The sequence below is a fragment of the Notothenia rossii genome (assembly GCF_949606895.1).
Source record: "Notothenia rossii genome assembly, chromosome: 2".
Lineage (NCBI taxonomy): Eukaryota > Metazoa > Chordata > Actinopteri > Perciformes > Nototheniidae > Notothenia > Notothenia rossii.
The window spans coordinates 938,226-958,944 of NC_136904.1; the positions used below are offsets into that span (position 1 = coordinate 938,226).

Below are 20,719 nucleotides of genomic sequence, written 5' to 3' on the forward strand. Positions count from 1 at the left end.
GGTCTTCTTTTGAATAAGAAAAAAGCTTTGGGGGTATAAATATTAAGTCTGACAAAGTACTAATATATTGCTTTCCTACAATGCTAACTACTGTATGTGGAAGCACTTATTTTAATACATATGTATTATACTCTTATAAGATGTATGTAGATAGTATAAGAAATGTGCAGAATATGACAGTTTAATGGTGGAGGTATAGACATGGGGTGGACCCGTTCAAATCCAGTTTTGGACAGTCTGCCGTGGTTCCATCCCATTTCAAAGTGCTGTTCGACGCTCGGCATAACCCTCGGAGCACACTCAAACATCCAAATCACAGAGCTTGAGGACTATCACGGGGTTTGTCAAGTGAAGCGGAGAGAATACTTACTTCCGGGTGTAAAATTCTCTAAAGCAGGGGTGCCCAATACGTCGATCGTGATCGATCGGAAGGGTAGTGTGGGTAGATCGCATGGCATTGAAAAAAAATAAAGACATTTCTTTTTTTAATAAACTACTTTTAGCCTATCATCCATCCTTACTATGGCATTTGCCACTTGATTGACGTACAGGTAAGCCAGTCTGAGTTGTATTGTGCCATACGGGTTCATGCAGTTATGAGGGGGCCTCACCTCCTCATCTGAAGCGCAAATGCGGTGCACTATTATACGCTTATGCGGAGCAATTAGTGTATAATGATGTTATTGTTGAGTAAATAACAGTGTGTGGTTTCGAAAAGAATACAAAATTAGAAGGAAAAAACGATGAAACAATACAGATTTCAGTTTTCTGAGCCCCTACTCTCCCCATAACTGACATCAACAAAAGTCCTACATTATTCAATTAAAATAAAGAAGTAAAAACAATAAGTGTGGCTTGATATTGAGTTAGAAAAAGGTTGATAAACGCTGTGAGAATGGATCTGCGGAGAGCATTTCCCCGCGACCCCAACTCCTCTATTACCAATGTTCAGGGAGCTGCAAGTCAATGGGATGCCCTGCCCGTTGAAAACTGACTTCCAAGGGGGCCCTGACCGTCCGTCAATATGTGACGGGTTGGGAGTGAGAACGTGTTGATGTACAACCATACTTGTCAACCCTCCCGATTTTCGCGGGAGACTCCCGATTTCATTGCCCTCTCCCGGTTTCCTCCCGGGGTCATATTTCTCCCGATTTCTCAAAAAATCTGATTTACACACGACTGTTTCCACTCTGACTTTAATACAGCTACACCATTGTTTGGTTTCCATGGTAACACGTCTCTTTAGTAGCGCGCGCAACTCAAAGTCTGAGAGGGTGAGGCAGATATTCACAGAAAACAGAACAAGAATCGACAACTACTCTACTCTCTGCTCACTCCTCTCCTGCCCACACATATGCTCCATCAAGGACGGTGCTACAGGCCGCAAGGCAGTGCACTTACAACTACAATAAGCATGTTAATGTTAATCTAACAGCTCCGGCGATCCACTAGCCCCCCCCCCCTCCCCCCCCCCCCCCCCAACTTTGCATCTTGAAATGCTCCCGATTTCTGAGGTCTAAAGGTTGGCAACAGGGGCGGAGCTTCCTACAGGCAATATAGGCGGTTGCCTAGAGCGCCACCCAGAGGGGGGCGCCAAAAATTGCAACAAAACATTTTTTTTTTTTTTTTTTTTTTTTTTTTGCTTGGCGCAGTTTTGGCGCCCCCCCTCTATATCTGCAACCATTATTCTTACATAAAAAAAAAATTCTAACATAAGGGAAAATGAGCCAAAAATCTAAAACGGTCGGTCGGAGAGCCTCGGCTTTAGGTGTTCACAGTCAGAACATGCTAGAGCGCTGTGCATTGATGGGTATCGGTCAAGTGTTTATCAAATTGAGCGTTGAGGAAAGAAAGACTAACGTTAGAGAACTATGAAGAGGCAAAAGCCATCTGGGGCGCAGTATAAAAACAGAAGAAAAGAAGAAGAAGAGAAACGTGCCAAGGTGAAAGGTATGCAATTTTGATTGTATTGTCAACATTAGCGAATGGATCATGTAATCTTGCTAGTTAGCCAAGCCAACGTTAGCTAGCCAGCGTTTGTTATTGCCATTCAGTCGAAACTGTCATCAGGCTATTTTCTTTGTGTCATGAAATAGAAATATTAGTAATAAAAACAATGTTAGTTTTGGTGTAGCGAGCTAGCCAGTGTGGTGGAATGTTAGTTAGTTGGTAACGTTAGCTAACGTTAAGTTTACCTCAGAAAGCACATTGACTATCCGAGTCAAACATTTGCCAAATTCAACCCTGTCATAATGTGCGCTAACGTTAGCTAACTAGCTCAGTGATTCTCAACTCCAGTCCTGTTGAATGTTTTCGTTCCAACCCAGAACTAACACACCTGATTCAACTGTTCTAATAAGATAGGCATAGCTCTTGATTAGTTGAATCAGACCTGTCAGGCTGTCCTAATGCTTACTAACTAAATAATAGCTACATTTAACAAATGGAAATGATTCAATGTTGATAATACACATTTTGTTATATCATTTTAGATTCACTTTTAAAATATCTGGGACCATCTGCTGCATCAGTTGACAAGGAACCGCCATGCACCTCAGCTGTGCCGGCTTCCTCAGGTGAGTGCAATGTGTCAATAGATGTTCCTGATGATAAATAATTGAATGTGAAATCCAGTCAATATATTTGCTCTTGTGTGTTCTTTCTATATTTATAGACCTAGAACCACTGCAAGGAACGTCAGAACAGCCTGCTGCATCTCATCCTGATTGCACCACAGATTCCACCCATACACTCTTCTCAGGTGTGTGCCTTATGAATGTAAAGATGTTTAGCTATAAACCTAATTGTCCTCATGCTTTCAAATAATTGCTTTCTGTTTTTATTTACATTTTACACACTGTCCCAACCTTTTTGGAATTGTGTGTGTGTGTGTGTGTGTGTGTGTGTGTGTGTGTGTGTGTGTGTGTGTGTGTGTGTGTGTGTGTGTGTGTGTGTGTGTGTGTGTGTGTGTGTGTGTGTGTGTGTGTGTGTGTGTGTGTGTGTGTGTGTGTGTGTGTGTGTGTGTGTGTGTGTGTGTGTGTGTGAAGATATTGTGAATATGAGGTGAGAAAATGTGCTTCACATGCCCTCCAGATGCAGCAAAGACAGACGATCCACTACCAACCGATCCTGCTGACTGCCCTTCACATCTCACAGACACAATGAGGACAGAGTTTGTTCGGAGAGGACCATATCAGATAACACCTGATTTCATTTTCCCAAGGAGAGATGATGGGAGAAGTTGCCACCACCAGTACTTCAGCAGGACCTTAGTAAATGGAGAAAGGATCAAAAGAAGTTGGGTGACATATTCAAAAAAGAAGAACAGTCTTTTTTGTTTTTGTTGTCAACTTTTATCTCCAAAACAAATTAATTTAACAAATGCAGGACTGTCGGATTGGAAAAATGCAAGTGCTGCTTTGACCAGCCATGAAAATAGTCCGGAACACCTGAACAATTTGGCGTCATGGAAAGAATTGGCAGTTCGATTAAAACAAGGTACAACAATAGACAAACAAGAGCAGGCCCTCCTTGAGGCAGAGAAGAGTCGGTGGAGAGCAGTGCTGACACGACTGGTTGCTATTGTACAGTCTCTGGCAGGGCGAAATATGGCATTGAGAGGAAAGACAGAAATACTCTCCTTCAAATGGAAACTTTTTGAAAGAGGTTGAGCTTTTGGCGCAGTTTGACCCAGTGATGAAAGACCACATCCACAAGATTAAAAGTCAAACATCCCACCACAGCTACTTGGGCAAAACCATTCAGAATGAGTTGATTGAATGCATCAGTGGAAAGATTCTATCAACAATAGTGCAAGAAATAAAGAAATGCAAGTACTTTTCCCTCATTTTAGATTGCACCCCGGATGTTAGCCACACTGAACAGCTGTCAGTAGTCATCAGAATTGTGACACTGGAAGAAGACCCCCAGATTAAAGAGCACTTCATGGGATTCCTAGTAGCAGAGGAGTCCACAGGTGAAAGTTTGTCCGCCCTGATTTTGAAGAGGCTGGAGGAGTTGCAGATTGCCTTTGATGACTGCAGAGGACAGTCATATGACAACGGCGCAAATATGAGAGGGAAGAACAAGGGAGTACAGGCCAGGCTACTGCAGTTGAACCCAAGAGCTTTGTTTGTGCCTTGTGGGGCACATACACTCAATTTGGTCATTGCTGATGCTGCCAAAAGCTCCAAAGATGCCATATCATTTTTTGGCATTGTGCAGAAGCTATACTGCCTGTTTTCTGCCTCTACACAGAGATGGGCCATCCTCAAGAAACACGTCAACCTTTCACTCAAAATGTGGTCAGAAACCAGATGGGAGAGCAGAGTGAAAGCTGTGGAGCCTCTGCGATATGAAGCCGCAGCTGTGAGAGAGGCACTGCTTGAGGTGAGAAACCAGGCCAAAGACCCAATCATCAGGATTGAAGCCCAGTCTCTGGCAGAAGAAGTGGGGTCATTCCGCTTTTCACTGTGCACAGTGGTCTGGTATGACATGTTAAGTCAAATTCAGCAGGTGAGCAAAGTCCTGCAGTCCCAAACAATGCAAGTGGATGTAGCAGTAAGTCTACTGAAAAAGACTGAAAAAGCTCTCAAATCCTACAGAGCCACAGGCTTTGTGGCTTCACAAACATCAGCCAAGGACATGTGTGAAGACATGAATGTGGATGCAGTCCTTGTGCAAAAGCGGCTGAAGTCAACAAAGAGGCACTTCTCATATGAGTCTCCTGATGAGCCATTGAGGAATGCCTTGCAAAATCTGGAGGTAACGTTCTTTAACGTGGTGGTAGATGCTGCAGTGTCAGCACAAAAGGAGAGGTTTACCACTCTTGAACATGTGCAAGACAAGTTTGGCATTCTGTACAACTTCCCAGACCTGCCACACCAAGAGCTGATGAAGCAAGCAGAGGCACTTGCACACACCTTAAGCCATGGAGGGCAATCTGATTTGGATGGGAAGGAGCTGGCTCAGGAGTTGGAAAATGTACCTGACTTGCCATCAAAGAGCATGACAACTCTTGAGTTGTTGAAATTCATACACACAAAGCAGCTCACCGAAATATATCCCAACTTGTGTATTGCTCTGCGGATCAGTGCAACGCTACCAGTAACAGTAGCTTCAGCCGAGAGGAGTTTTTCCAAATTAAAACTCTTGAAAACATACCTGAGGTCCACCATGGCTCAAGAACGCCTCAGTGGTCTGGCTGTAATCAGTATTAACCATGAGGTTGGTGGTCAGATTTCATATGATGATGTGATTGATGACTTTGCAGCGAGGAAGGCCAGAAGGATTGCACTGTAAATGGAAACCAGTAGGAGCTAATATGTAGGCCAACCTTGTGTGATGATAGGGAGTGGAATGTAAATAGTTCTTGAGACAAAGTGAATTTGTAATTTTTATGTATTTGTTTGTTTATTTAGCATATTATATTTTGATTATTTGACATGTGTAACATATTTTACAATACATAATTTTCTTTTAAAGCAAATGTGCACGTTATTTTATTGTTTGTTATTGTTATTATTATTATTGTTTGTTAGCTAAGTTGTTTGTTTTAATTCTTTAGTGTGCACTTTACATTTCTTCTTAATTTTCTTTGAAAGCAAATTTGCACATTCTTTTATTGTTTGTTATTGATATTATTATTGTTTGTTAGCTAAGTTGTTTATTTGTTTTAATTCTTTAGTGTGCACTTTACATTTATTCTTAGCTCTTGTTCTTGCTTGTAATAAATAAAGCTGCAGTACTTTACTGTATAACTGTTAAGATGTTTTGATATTTTTTTTGGGGGGGGCGCAGTGGTGAAGCTCGCCTAGGGCACCAAATGTGCTAGGTCCGCCCCTGGTTGGCAAGTATGTGTACAACATCTGAAGATGTGTAGTTTTATTCATGTTTTCACATAATTTTACAGCATATTGTTATATTATTTCAGACTCAGTATTTACATTCTTATATTCAAAGAAAATCAGTAATATCTTTAAAAAAGTAAAATAAAAGTCCTTTTATATCAGCTGTGCGGGAAAAGGACCGGAGCTAGCGTTTGTTCCTGGGTGCGTTGTGCATCCACCTCCCTGCAGCACATACTCTCCACAGCTTTATCAGGAAACCGTATTACTTCTCTCTACCCCCCCCCCCCCCTTCGCTGCTCTCTCTCTCTCTCTCTCTCTCTCTCTCTCTCTCTCTCTCTCTCTCTCTCTCTCTCTCTCTCTCTCTCTCTCTCTCTTCCCCCCCCCCCCCCCCCCCCCCTTCGCTGCTCTCTCTCTCTCCCCTCCGGTACACGGCACCGTAAGACATAGTGTGGAGTTGCATTAGGTAACGCTGTGGTGGCTGTACTGCTCCAGCCGTCTCCTTTGTGTTTGTTTGTTTCCCCCTGTCTGTGTTGTTTGTGTGTGCGTGGTGGCTGTCACTCCTGGCTCGCGGCTCAACCTCCACTCACCTGCTGCAATCAGCTGTGCACCCTCCCCGACTACACACCTGCTTTCCATCAAGCCATTTACAACAGCATATCAACGGAGGCTCCACAACCTTTCTCTGCCAGATCGTCAAGTATCAGCCGTATCTCTCTCTCTCTCCTCCGGTACACAGCACCGTAGTGTGGAGTTGCATTAGGTAACGCGAGATACGGCTGATACTTGGCATTAGTTTCTGTTATGGATCAGTATCAACAGTCCTGCCAGTAACGTTACTATATTATCAATGCTACTTTAGTTATAGCCTGATATATGATAGCTAACTTCACAATGTTGTGATGTGACGTTAGCTAACATTCTGTAGCTAACGCCGGTCACTCACCAAGATAGCTGCCCAGTTCTCCACTGGTTCTCCTCACACCACAGCTCCATTTCTCTCCCATGGCCGTTATTTCTTCTAATCCTTGGCTGCTCCTGGTCTCTTGGATGCCTAGCAGGCTCATCATTATAAGGTTGTGGTCCGTCATATGCATTCGAATATTCATGTTCAACTTCTTCTGTGTCTTCTGTGTCGAAATTAGCATTGGGATCCATGTTTATTAATACGTTACACCGGCCGCTCTCCCCCTTGTTTCCCCCATGTTACGTCACACGCGGGAGGTCACGTGCCGAGGCTTTTTTATGTAGAAGTGATTTTTTTTTTGAAAATCTAGTGTATTCATCATTTTCCTACACATTTATTCACAGGTGTCTTTAACTTGGAAGTTGCTCTTTAAAGAACTCATTATACCCTACTGTCCTACTAGGGCATTGCGTTCCAAGAATGCAGGGTTGTTGGTTGTTCCTAGAGTCTCTAAAAGTACAATGGGAGCCAGAGCCTTTTCTTATCAAGCTCCACTTTTGTGGAATCAGCTTCCAGTTTGTGTTCGGGCGGCAGACACCCTATCCGTTTTTAAGAGTGCGCTTAAGAGCTTCCTTTTTGATAAAGCTTATAGTTAGGGCTGATTAGATTCAGCCCCTAGTTTTGCTGATATAGGCTTAGTTTGTCGGGGGACATCTTACTTCTTCCTTCTCTCTGTCTATACCTGTGTACTCTCATGTTCCGATTAACCCAGCTTCCCCAAATGTCTTTCTTTTTGGTGTCTATATACGCCGGGATCCGGAGTCATGGATGATCCTGCGCTCCTGTGCATGGATCGCGAGTCCTGGATCTTGAGTCGTGGCTGTGGTCCTGGATCATAAGTCCTGGATGGATATACTCATGGATTCATCTTCCTATGATACACACATGCATTTCCAAACATTTGGTCTACCTATGTTGTAAATGTATTATCTTTTCAATTTACACACGGCATCTATTGCACGTCTGTCCGTCCTGGGAGAGGGATCCCTCCTCTGTTGCTCTCCCTGAGGTTTCTCCATGTTCCCCTTTAAACTGTGGGGTTTTCTCCGGAAGTTTTTCCTTGTACGATGTGAGGGTCTAAGGACAGAGGGTCTAAGGACAGAGGGTGTCGTATTGTCATACTGATATTCTGTACACACTGTGAAGTCCACTGAGACAAATGTAACATTTGTGATATTGGGCTATATAAATAAACATTGATTGATTGAACACTCTGAATAAATTATTTTCTTTAAAAAAAGGTTTTGCGGATTTCATATCTCATTAACACCATATCCCTACATGCATTGTGGCTAAAACATCCAATCAGCGAGCTTAAACCATAGCTGAGGATCTTGGGTAATCAGTTCATTGGCTGTGTATCGCAATGATGCTCGAAATGTCCCTTATAGGCGTTTGTTTCCGGTTATTTTTCCTGACGGACGACAAAAAAGCCTGAGATTGTGGAATCAAACAAATAAATAAAAACAAGGATAATTATGTGTTATTGGTGAGTAAATAACAGAGTGTTATTTAGAAAAGAATAACAAATTAGAAGGAAAAAAATATTTTAAAAATTACAGATTTCAGTATTTTGAGGCTCTGAGCCATTTATTTTCCTCACAGACGACAAAAAAAGTCAGACATTGCAACCTTTGTATTCAGCTCATGCTGCTTTGAAGCTAAAAGAAAGCCTATTTTAAATATTTCCACCAGATTTGATCATCTTTTATTTAGGTTAAAGTTTATTTAATTTATCCTAATCCCATAATAATAAGACAATCAAAAATAGACAGCATCCTTTTGCTTGATGTTAGTTTGTGAAGTGCTGTCAAAGGGATGCACGTGTGACTGTCATTGCATCTCTTTAGTTTTTTAAAAACCAGAACAGTACATCATTTAAAATGATCATTTAGGGATTGTTAGTCTGAAATGCTTAGAGTTACATTTTGCAATAATACTTTTGCAACCCTGTGTTTAATATGATTAATTCACTTGTTTCTTTTTCTCATGTTTTTCTCTGTAATTAGGAAACTTCTGGAGAAATGGATCTGCTGGAAAAGGAGCCCTAATCTGAAAAGTGCACAGCGGATCATCACCAGGAACATCCTCCACCCAGACCTCCGCTTACTGCCGTCCTACAGACTTGTGTCTTAGTTTCAGAATTTGATTTGTATGTGTCCTTTCTTTTAATAGATATTTAACGTTTAGTTGACTCCCAGGGAGCGCAAGTACAGCGTTTTCGACAGAGAACTCCTTGGTCTCTATTTGGCGGTTCGCCACTTCCGTTTCCTGCTGGAAGGCTGGGAGTTTGCAGCGTTCGTGGATCACAAGCCACTGATCTTCAGCATGTCCAAGGTGGCCGAGCCGTGGACCGCCCGACAGCAACGCCAGCTTTCGTACATTACATTGCATTTAGCTGACGCTTTTATCCAAAGCGACTTACAATAAGTACATTCGACCAGGAAGATACAACCTTGAAGAAAACAGAATCATATAAGTACATCAGGTTTCATAGAGCCAAACATTTCAAGTGCTCCTCAACTGGCTTTAGATCAGCCAGCCCTTTATTAGTATATAAGTGCTTTGTTAGTAATTCTATCTCTGGAAGTGGAGTCCAAAGAGATGAGTTTTCAGTCTGAAGAAGATGTGTAAGCTTTCTGCTGTCCTGATTTCAATGGGGAGCTCATTCCACCATTTTGGAGCCAGGATAGCAAACCCACGTGTTTCTGCTGATGGGAACTTGGGTCCCCCTCGCAGAGCGGGTGCAGCGAGCTGTTTGGCTGAAGCAGAGCGGAGTGCACGTGCTGGGGTGTACGGTTTAACCATGTCCTGGATGTAGGAAGGGCCAGATCCATTCACAGCATGGTATGCAAGTACCAGTGTCTTGAAGTGGATTCTAGCAGTTACTGGAAGCCAGTGAAGGGAGCGGAGGAGCGGCGTGGTGTGGGAACATTTAGGAAGGTTGAAGACCAGACGAGCCGCTGCATTCTGGATGAGCTGCAGAGGTCGGATGGCACATGCAGGTAGACCAGCCAGGAGGGAGTTGCAGTAGTCTAGGCGTGAGATGATGAGAGCCTGGACCAGAACCTGCGTCTCTTTCTGGGTCAGCTGGGGACGTATCCTCCTGATGTTGTAAAGAGTGTATCTGCAGCAGTGGGTTGTAGCAGAGATGTTTGCAGTGAAGGACAGTTTGTTATCTAGGGTCACACCCAGATTCCTTGCAGTCTGAGTCGGGGAAACAACAGAGGGGCCGATGTTGATTGTTAGGTCAAGAGTGGGACAATCTTTTCCCGGAAGGAAAAGCAGTTCAGTCTTGTCAAGGTTGAGCTTGAGGTGGTGAGCAGACATCCGCTGAGAGATGTCAGCTAGACAAGCAGAGATGCGTGCGACGACCTGGGTCTCTGAGCGGGGAAAGGACAGAATTAGTTGGGTGTCGTCAGCCTAGCAGTGGTATGAAAAACCATGCGGGCTAATGACAGATCCGAGCGAGTTTGTGTACAAGGAGAAGAGGAGGGGACCAAGAACAGAGCCCTGAGGGACCCCTGTAGTTAATTGACAAGGGTCGGACTCGGACCCTCTCCAAGTTACCCTGTGGGTGCGGTCTTTGAGGTATGAGGTGAGGAAGGAAAGTGCAGTGCCTGAGACTCCAAGTTCTTGGAGAGTGTGAAGGAGGATCTGATGGTTCACCGTGTCGAATGCAGCAGACAGGTCCAGAAGGATGATGACAGAGGAGAGGGATGCTGCTTTAGCACAGTACATCTCCGAGTACACCACGGACATACGACACATCGCTGGCAAGGCTAACGTGGTCGCGGACTGCCTCTCCAGAGCGGTCATCGGAGCTGTGCAGCTGGGCCTCGATTGCCTCCGCATGGGCGCTGACCAGGCCTCGGACCACGGGATCCAGACCCTCAAGGCCTCTGTCCCGGGATTACGCCTGGAGGAGGTCAAGGTCGGTGACTCTGGCACAAAGCTGTGGTGTGACGTCTCCAGGGGCCAGCCTCGACCGCTGGTCCCTGCGGACTGGCGCCGATCCGTTTTTGAGGCGGTTCACAATCTTTCCCACCCCGGTAGGAAGCCGTCTGTGAAGTTGTTGTGGCAGAAGTTCGTGTGGCAGGAGCTTAAGAAGGACGTGAGTTCCTGGGTCGACTCGTGCGTGGCCTGTCAACGGGCCAAAGTCCACCGCCATACTAGGGCCCCTTTTGAACTTTTTTCGGTTCCTGAGAGGAGGTTTCACCATGTCAATGTCGACCTTGTGGGTCCGCTTCCCCCCTCTCACGGTTTCACCTACCTGTTTATAATGGTGGACAGAACGACCCGCTGGCCCGAGGCCGTTCCCCTTGCCTCAACGTCAGCTTCCGACGTCGCCCACGCTTTCATCTGCACGTGGGTTGCGCGCTTTGGGACCCCGTCTGACCTCTCCTCTGACTGCGGTTCTCAGTTCACCTCTGAGCTGTGGAACGCTGTTGCTGTGGGTTTTGGGGTCAAGCTGCACCGCACCACCGCATATCACCCCCAGGCTAACGGATTGTTTGAGTGGTTTCACCGGTCCATGAAGGCGTCACTGCGTGCCGGCTTGACAGACAGCCACTGGGTGGATAAGCTCCCGTGGGTTATGCTCGGCCTCAGGTGTGCTCCCAAAGAAGACCTGTAGTCCTCGTCGGCGGAGCTCGTCTATGGCCAGATGCTACGGGTCCCCGGGGAATTCATTCCCACCGCCACTGTGCCCTGGTCTGCGGCCGGGCAGCGCTCCTCCCCGCTGGAGACCGCCGGGACATTCGCGCCTGTCCCCACGTCGCAGCACAGCAACCCAGCTTTCCGGGTGTCCCCCGGATTACGGTCGGCGGATTTCGTTTCTATTCGCCACAACGCCCACTGCGGTCCCCTGCGGCCCCCTTACGACGGTCCGTTCAGGGTAATACGTCACAGGGACAAGAGCCTGGTGGTGGACGTTGGTGGAAGGCCTGAGACTGTGTCCGTCGATCGGATTAAGCCTGCTCACGTGGACGTTTCCAGGCCGTTGGAGTTGGCTCTGCCCCCACGTCGGGGCTGCCCTCCCATGGCCACGCCCTCCCGCCCCCTGTGGGGATGCCCTCGCCCTCGTTGGCGCCCCTGCCCTCGCCTGCGGCCCCGCCCTCCTCGGCCCCTGTGGTCCGTACGCGCCGGGGTCGGGTGGTACTTCCTCCCAGGCACGAGGATTTTGACTATGGGTGAATACTGGGGGGGATTGTGTGGTGATTGACATTATTCACCCACGGATCTATGGGTTGGGGTATTGTTCTGCACGGACATTTTAGGGAACCGGACTTCCTGTTTCCGTCGGTCTTCACTTCCCGGGCATGAAGTTGTTTAGATGTGTTTTCAGATGCTAAATAAAAGTCTAGCTTGTACCTTCGATACCCCGCCTCCGACTCCCATCACTCGGCACTACAGTATCTTAATGTATTTAATTTGTTATCAATTGACTATATGTCACAAAAAAAATATCTTCCCTCAGGATAAGTATTTTAATTATTTATTCATGTATTCTCTCTATTATATAGATTAGTCGTTCTCTTTTATTGAATGTTCCAGTTTGTATTGCCCCCATGTGTTGCTGTAGCTCCACCCCTGATGGCACTGGTGTGGCCGTGTCTCAATTCAGGGGCTGCACCCTTCGGAGTACGCAGCCGACGCGGTCCACGGAGGACCCAGCCCACGTAGACCGGGTAGGGTGGACCGAGCGGCCTACGAAATGAGACGATCTAGCCCAAGGTTCGAGTTATAAACTGATCTCTATGGGGGTCTTTAAAACTAACGCACACACACACACACACACACACACACTTACACACACACACACACTTACACACACACTTACACACACACAGAGGAGCTAAGATGCAAGGAAGGGACGCGAGTGAGGGAAAGGAGGAGTTGAGTAGTGGTATTGGGATGAGGCTACTGTCATTCAAGAGATGCGTAGTTCTTTTGGAAAACATGCTTTTCTTTTAGCCTATTTACCTCGTTAACATAAATAATACTCATTACATTGACACATGCATTATTTGTGATTAAAATAATGGTTGTTGCTAATGTATTAGCGACCCCCACATATGTAGGATTTCACTAGCCTCATCCCAATACCCCTCCTCGACTCCTCCGTGTGCATTTCAGCTATTGGGACGTCCTTCAAAATGCCGTGTCTTGATCGGTTTCCGGGTCAAGTCCCGGAGGAGGGGAAGAGAGGAGTCGAGGAGGGGTATTGGGATGAGGCTACTGTGGCCGTGTCTCAATTCAGTCAGCACCTCCAGGTCCAGCAGCACCGTGACCCCCCGCTCTGCTGAAATACACAATTAAACATTTTCTATGACCTATTTTTTGTATTAATAAGATTAAACTGAAGACAGTTGAATGACCTAGAGATATCCTATTGTTCCACTGCTTATGTACACATGTTGAATATATCCATCCTCTCTCTGCAGCTTCATGTCTTCTATTATTATAACTTTCATCATTGAGACAGAGGATATCAATCATGTACTTTATAATCACCAGCAGAAACACAAATATTAGCAAAAGTCTGTTTATCAAGTTGTTTATTGGTATTATATGTGCAGCAAGTATATAGAAGCAGCTGTTTGGGGAATCAGACTCAAGCTATAATCGTTAAATATCTATTAAAAGAAAAGACACATACAAATCAAATTCTGAAACTAAGACACAAGTCTGTAGGACGGCAGTAAGCGGAGGTCTGGGTGGAGGATGTTCCTGATCGGCGTTTTGCTTTCTTCAGCACCACGGGGGGTCCAGGTGGATGGCAGCTCTGTCCTGATGATCCGCTGTGCACTTTTCAGATTAGGGCTCCTTCTCCAGCAGATCCATTTCTCCAGAAGTTTCCTAATTACAGAGAAAAACAAGACAAAAAGAAACAAGTGAATTAATCATATTAAACACAGGGTTGCAAAAGTATTATTGCAAAATGTAACTAAGCATTTCAGACTAACAATCACTAAATGATCATTTTAAATGATGTACTGTTCTGGTTTGAAAAAACTAAAGAGATGCAATGACAGTCACGCGTGCATCCCTTTGACAGCACTGCACAAACTAACATCAAGCAAAAGGCTGCTGTCTATTTTTGATTGTCTTATTATTATTATTATTATTATGGAATTAGGATAAATTAAATACACTACACACCTAAATACAAGATGATCAAATCTGGTGGAAATATAGGCTTTTCTTTTAGCCCTACCTCAAAGCAGCATGAGCTGAATAAAAAGGTTGTAATGTTGTCCCAAAGTTTAATAAACAGTACAAAATTGGAACATGTCAGAGAAATAAATAAAGCTAAAAGCAGCTACACGTCAGGGTAGCATTTTATAATGACGTTAATGCTGATGATTCCTGAACTGCTCCAAGTTCAGCGGTATGTCCTCGCCTACAGGTTCAGCCAGGATCACTTGGAGCTTCTATTTAATTCCATCAGAGCGTCAGGTAGGGTTGATATTCTTTTAATTGCAATAAATTCTGAAAATGACTTATGAGTAATGTATGTATTGTGTGCCTGTTTTCCATACAAGGTGGCTGGAATAACAATCCATCTGCACGCCAGTTCCAGGCCATCTTCCGCCGTCTGATGGTTCGGTGTGGTGTTTGACCTAGTGAGGCAATGTGGCAGCCCAAGATCACACTGTGTCCCTGTCTGCCGTAGAGATGTCCTCTAGCACCCATTTCCATTCACCAACATTTCGGCTGTTGTGAGTGACCACAGCTATCTTCCCACTCGGTTTGGTGGTCTGGTGGAGAAAGCGCTGGTCTACATCGCAGGATTTGTAGTCCGGCAGATTCTGCGAAAGCTGTCCTGTGATGTGTGCCGTGCAAGCTTGGTCAGAGATGCTGTACCTTCATCACTTGATGAGAGCTACCACCTTCTAGCCCTGAAAAACAACGGTGGCCTAGTGACTCCATCACAAGGCACAGTGAAGGTGCTGAGAGCTGCAGAGGGTGATTCGCCAAGCTTCAACAAGGCAAGCTCCAAAGGTGTCGACAGTCACCTACATATCGTCCGGGAGGAGATTGGAACGGAGGATGTTTTTCAGCTTGGGGAACACAGTGAGGAGACGCAGTTTGGCTTTGACAACCATTATTCCAACTTGTTGTCATTGGTTGTGTTTCTGAAAATAAGACTACACCGCATTGCCAAACTCCCCTCTCTTGACCTGCAGAAATGGAGCACGAGAAAGAAGCTCTGCAGAACAGTCCTCTTTCAGGGCTTTTAGCTCATTTCAACTTTCATGAGCAGCTTTGTGTAAATATGGTTTGGGGCGGGGTGGTGTCATGGTCTTGTGTTTAACTTGAACATTTACATTTTTTATATAGATGTAGATTTTCATTTTTTCTGACATAGATATAGATATTCATTTTTACTGATATATAACTTCTGTCTATGTAAAATGTATTATTGTTTCTTCATTTTTCAACTTATTAAAATAGCTGAGTAGTAGGCCTACACAATCTGCTCCTGCTTCTCTATCATATAGACCATTAGTGTTTTTTTATATGTGTGTGTGTGTGTGTATATATTAGCCTATATTATATATCGTGTGTCTTTTGCAAAATACCTATCATATATAACATATAGGCTATCAAATACCAGAATATTCTATTGCTGTTAAGCCTACTATGAAAATTAAAATACGCCGAATCATGTGTCCGGTATCATGCCTACATATATGACGTTTGCAGAAACCCCCCCTGTGAAAATCAGTTTTGTATTCAGCGAGTTATGATTGATTAAATGCGCTGACACTTCATTGCGCCTGCCAGACAGATTACACTGAATGGAGCGGGTGACCGGTCCAAGATGGCGGCCCCACGGCTCGTCAGCGCAAATAGGCAGTAGCGGTCGATGTGGCGTCTACTCTTTATATGTCTATGACCTCCACTGTCAGTACAGGAAGTGACGATTCTGACGTGTGCTAGCTAATAGTGATGCTAATGATAGCTAATTCCTAATAATAGTATGTGTGTCGTTTGTACAGTGCTACTTATATGTTATAAGCCTGCATACTACCATACCTCCTGGTCTCAACTCCAGTTTGTCATGGATTAAGTCCACAGAGCCCTGAAATGTTTGCTGAAATGAGATTTGCACCTTCCAAAGCAGGATGAATGCCGTCCCTCTTAAACAGATCAGGTTTTACCCAGAAGGCTGTCCAATTATTTACGAAGCCCACATTATTGGCTGGGCACCACCGAGACAACCAGCGCTGAAATGACGACATGCGGCTATACATGTCATCATTGATCAGATTGGGGAGGGGACCAGAGAAGATTACGGTGTCCGACATTGTTTTAGCATAACTACACATCGACGCCACATTAAGTTTGGTGCATTCTGATTGGCGTAAACGAACATCATTACCACCGACGTGAATAACAATCCTACTGTATTTACGTTTATTCTTAGCCAGCAGTCTAAGATGCGCCTCAACGTCGCCCGCTCTGGCCTCCGGAATGCATGTGACTGTGGACGCTTTGGTCTCTAAATTCACGTGTCTCATAATAGAGCTACCAATAACCAGAGTTGACTTCTCAGTGGGTGTCTCGCTGAGTTGAGAAAATCTGTTCGATAAGTGAACGGGTTGGTGGGGACCTGCGAGTCTCGCGTTATGCCCCTTCCGTAGCTCGGGAGTTGCCGGGGGACGGCTAGTACAAGCTACCTCTTGCCGGTCTATACCGGCTAACATGGGTTTTAATGTAGCTGAGTTACTTTCTAAAATGCGGAGCCAGGCTTCTATGGCTATGATTAGTGATGTTACGTATTGCGCCGAGGCTTTAAATGTAAATGTAGGAATAAAAACATGAATGAATAAATACAGGAATAAATAATATCCAGTCAGATTCAGCGTGTGTGCTGTGGCTCAGCTGGAAAGCATTTGACTCACGACCGCAGGGTCCCTGGTTCAGCGACTGAACAATACGTCTTTTTTGATGTTTATAAAAGCTACAGCTAAATGAGATAATGTAGTTAATAAATGTATTCTTTGATATGGTTTCGCCTTTCTCAGGCTACAACATGGTTAAGTTTATGAATATTATTGAGGAATACAAATCCCTCTTTGCAATGTTTACCAGCCTCCTTAGGCTTTTCAATCACAATCATTCAACTGGAATAAAAACAATATTGTTAACATGAAAATATGATTTAATGTTCGTGGTTTAGAGTTATTCTAAGGCTTTACTCATTGGGAACTCGGTAAGAGAGAGAGCACACTGTTGAGATGTCCAATCTGCCCTTTTTACACACTTTGACCAACAGGGGGTTTGTGTTCAAATGAAGCCCATGATGAAGCCTCATGAGATGAAGCCTCATGAGATGAACCCTTTTGCGAACCAATTGGCTGGAAAGCTTCAAAGCTTCATAAGGCTTCATCTCGCCATCACTAGCTATGATTCCCGCCTCCAACTTAACAACTGTTCTACATTTAACACACGCAGGCCTATCGGTACCAGTAAAGGAGGAAGGGAAATAGCCAAACATAAGATAGAGCAGGAAATAGCACCCGAGGGTGGGGAAGTAGCCATGGTTAGCTATCAAGCTAAAGTAGCTACCGTTAGCGAAACCGAAAGAAGTGTCAGCAACTGTGGAGTTACAGTCACTAAGAGAAGGAGAGTTGTGAGTGCTTAAGCTGTAGTAATATGTGATTATAGCGTCAGGTAGCTGCCGTGATCAAGAATTTTAAAAACGATCAATTTAATTTAAGAAAATATAAGCTATCAGCAGCAGAGCAAGCACACAGGATAACCCGGAAGGGACAACACGCTTACCACAATAGTTAGGTTCAGTGTAGAAACAGCAGCTCTGATCTGGCCTTCACAATAAAACCCATGGTTTCCGCTCTTCTTACAAATATGACTTATAGGAAGAAGGGAAATACTAAGAATATAAATAAAGGTGTTTCAGGAGAAATAAACCGGTTTCTCTCCGCAGCTCCATGTCTGTGTATCTTCAAGGTTTAGGTATTGTCTAAGGGGAAATCATAGCCGCTTTTATTTTGAAGTCCTTTGTACCGGAAGTGATGGTCGGTGATGGCTCGTTCAAACCAGTCTATGGTTCTAACCATACGTTCTAACGGAAAGAACCAAATCGCGTCTCGTCGGTTCTCTCTCTACATCCATGGTACTCTCTCGGTGTTCTTGAGGAAGTGTGTGTGAGCAGCTGATCCATCGTCTGTGTGTCTGGATGAACCTCTGACTTTGTGTTCTTTCTTCTGAAGCCTTTAGCTCGAACTCTAGAAGCTAGATTAGCATGCTAGCTGGTAACACGCTAGCAACACAGAGTGAGAGAAACAGGAAGTGGTGATTTAGTAAACATGAGTGTTGTGCTGCTCTCGTTGGTGAAGCAGCGACTCACTGCAGCTGCTGAAGACATCTTTGTTCTGTTTGAAAGAACGATAGCAGAGTACGAGGAGGAACTGTCTCGTTCAAAACAGGAGAACGAGAGACACCGAAAACTACTGGACACTGTTTTACAGCCTCAGCTTCAGATCCACAAAGCAGGTCTGTTCCCTCTTTATTCACTCTCTCTTTATTAGACTCTTTAGACCAGTGGTCACCAACCTTTTTAAGCCCAAGATCACCGACCTCGGCCTAGGTGAAAGGCGAGATCTACCTATTGCAGAATTGAGTGAAAAAGACGGCCCAGACAATGCTTCCAATTTGAGGCCTTTTATATCTGGCTCATCTGAATTACTGTTACAATGAAGGCTCCATAATCAGCTCACGGCATATAGGCAGGGGTAAAGTGCTATTGGGGGGCAGACCTCACCTCCTCTAGGGGGGTCCGGGGGGATGCTCCCCCGGGAAGATATTTTTTTAAATATTGAAGTTGAAAGCATCAATCTGGTGCACTTTGAGAGCAACATGAAGAGATCTATGGATACCTCTCTCAGCACCCATATGAAACAGAACTGTAAACAGATTTTCTTTTTCTTTATGGATATTTTACAAATCACTCTCCTTTTAAACTGTATTCTTGTTTTACTGCCATATAGTAGGCTATTTCATACCTGTTTTTCATTTATTCTCTTATTGTTTGTATAACTATAATGATCATATGAAGGTGTGCCGCGGAAATAATATTTTGAATAATTTGTGACAAAACCGTTCTAAACACTCAAAAGAGTCCTTTAGCTCACCTGAGCCCCTCAGTCTGACAGGGGAGGACTCCTCCAGCTTGTTGTGGAAACAGCTCCTTATGTCCGTTAGTGCAGCTAGCTAACCAGATGCTAGCACCGGTCCCTCTCTCCCTCCCTCTCTCCCTTTCTCTATCACACTAAATGCGCTCCACACACACACAGGCACACGTGTATTTCCATGCAACTCTCTGATTGGTCTGGTGTCTTGCCTCTGTTGCGTTCACTGAACACGGGAAATTACAGTCCTGCCGTTGTCTCTTGTGTCATGATGAGGTTCACGTAAAGCATGGTTAATGTATTATATTATTGAGGTGTCTCAAATATACGTCAATCAAGTGGCACCTGCTAACGGGGTGGTGGATGATAGGTTTACATCTAAAAACGTATTTTTCAAACATTATTATTTTAATTTGATTTTTCTTTCTTTTGTTACTTTCTTTTTTAACGGTCCGCGATCTACCCGCACCACACTCACCACGATCGCAATCGACTGGTCGGCGACCACTGCTTTAGCCTCTATTATCACTTTAGATTATTTATTAAATCTCTCTTTATTGTTCTTCTTCGGTTGGCCATCAACAAATGGGTGCATTACCGCCACCTACTGGACTGGAGTGTGGAGCAGTAGATTGGCAGAAAAATAATCCTAAATTTCTCTAATTCCTGTCGTTTTTAAGAATGTTTTCAGCAGTTTAAAGACTTCCTCTGATGTCCCCAGCAGGTTCCCCACAGTAATTCTGGCAATTCTGTGAGTGTCTGGTTTAGCCCTGTGTAGAGATGGGTATCATTGGGATTTTATCGATACCGGTACTGCTTATCGGTATCGGTATTTTTCGATACTCTTATCGATACTTTTCAATAATTTGGTGCTCAAAATTATAGACATGAATACAAGATGTGAAGATTAAACAGTCATTTCATTGTAATTTTCTTGCAGAAATAACTGAATAACTTATACATTAGCTTCTCAGAAGCAGACACAAATAAATAAAATAACTTAAAGGGGCCTGGCTCGCCCTGTCATGCTTTTTGGGGTTTTCCCTCAGACAGAGGATGAAAAGAGGCATTTAAAAAAATCATTTTTTAACATTTGTAAATCAGTTACATCTTCATCCAGACATTTCAAACAGACAACCTAGCTCGACAAGAGATCCTTAAAACATTGTCCTACAGTGACATCATGCAGAACTGTGATATGAAGAAATTGGTCAAAAGGCTAAGATGGCAAAAAGATAAAGGCGAGAACGTATATTATTCTGGATTGTACTTTTAAATCATCACAAAATAAATGATGTGCTGAACTGAAACACGTCAACATGTGTCTGAAGGTTTAAACAGAGAACAAAGTATTTGAGCTTAAAATATGTAAATTCCTAGTAAACGTCCAACAATTGCTGAACCATACATTGAAACGTTGACCTTTAACAACATTTAAATACAGTTTTCCAATTCACAATGACATCTCTAAGTTTAACTGGTTTATAAAGCATTCAATGAAAGGCCAAATTATTATAGGTGTAGGAGCTCACATTAATACACTGAGTTAATAAACTAAAAAAAGACAAGGCGATGTGCCTGCAAGACTGCACTCAGGTAAACAAAACATATTACCCGTGCGCAGCAGCTAAGCTGCCTGCGAGCCTTCGCTCAGGTCACATTTACACACGGCGCGGCTGAAGCCCGCTAGCACTGTTAGCACTAGCAGTATCGCGAGCAGCCACATTGTTTAGGCCAGGGGT

General features: G+C 44.2%; 2 protein-coding genes across 2 annotated transcripts in view; both read left to right on the forward strand.

Annotated features, from left to right (window-relative positions):
• The first annotated feature begins 2,679 nt into the window (after nucleotides 1–2,679).
• LOC307026084 (zinc finger MYM-type protein 1-like) lies at nucleotides 2,680–5,835 on the forward strand. Its single transcript, XM_079661197.1, has 2 exons — nucleotides 2,680–2,761; nucleotides 3,094–5,835. The coding sequence occupies exon 2, from the start codon at nucleotides 3,697–3,699 to the stop codon at nucleotides 5,299–5,301; it is 1,605 nt and encodes a 534-aa protein (XP_079517323.1). The 5' UTR covers nucleotides 2,680–2,761; nucleotides 3,094–3,696; the 3' UTR covers nucleotides 5,302–5,835.
• An 11,772-nt stretch (nucleotides 5,836–17,607) lies between these two features.
• The window catches only part of LOC307026099 (uncharacterized protein), a 33,237-nt gene continuing 30,125 nt past the window's right edge, over nucleotides 17,608–20,719 (forward strand). Inside the window, exon 1 of the mRNA XM_079661220.1 lies at nucleotides 17,608–18,342. Within this exon, the coding sequence (XP_079517346.1) occupies nucleotides 18,156–18,342 (187 nt within the window). The 5' untranslated portion in view covers nucleotides 17,608–18,155. The remainder of the gene's footprint in view (nucleotides 18,343–20,719) is intronic.

Bases quoted from the DNA above. Each gene is read 5' to 3' on its own strand.
- LOC307026084 (XM_079661197.1), top strand. From the start codon at position 3,697: ATGAAAGACCACATCCACAAGATTAAAAGTCAAACATCCCACCACAGC.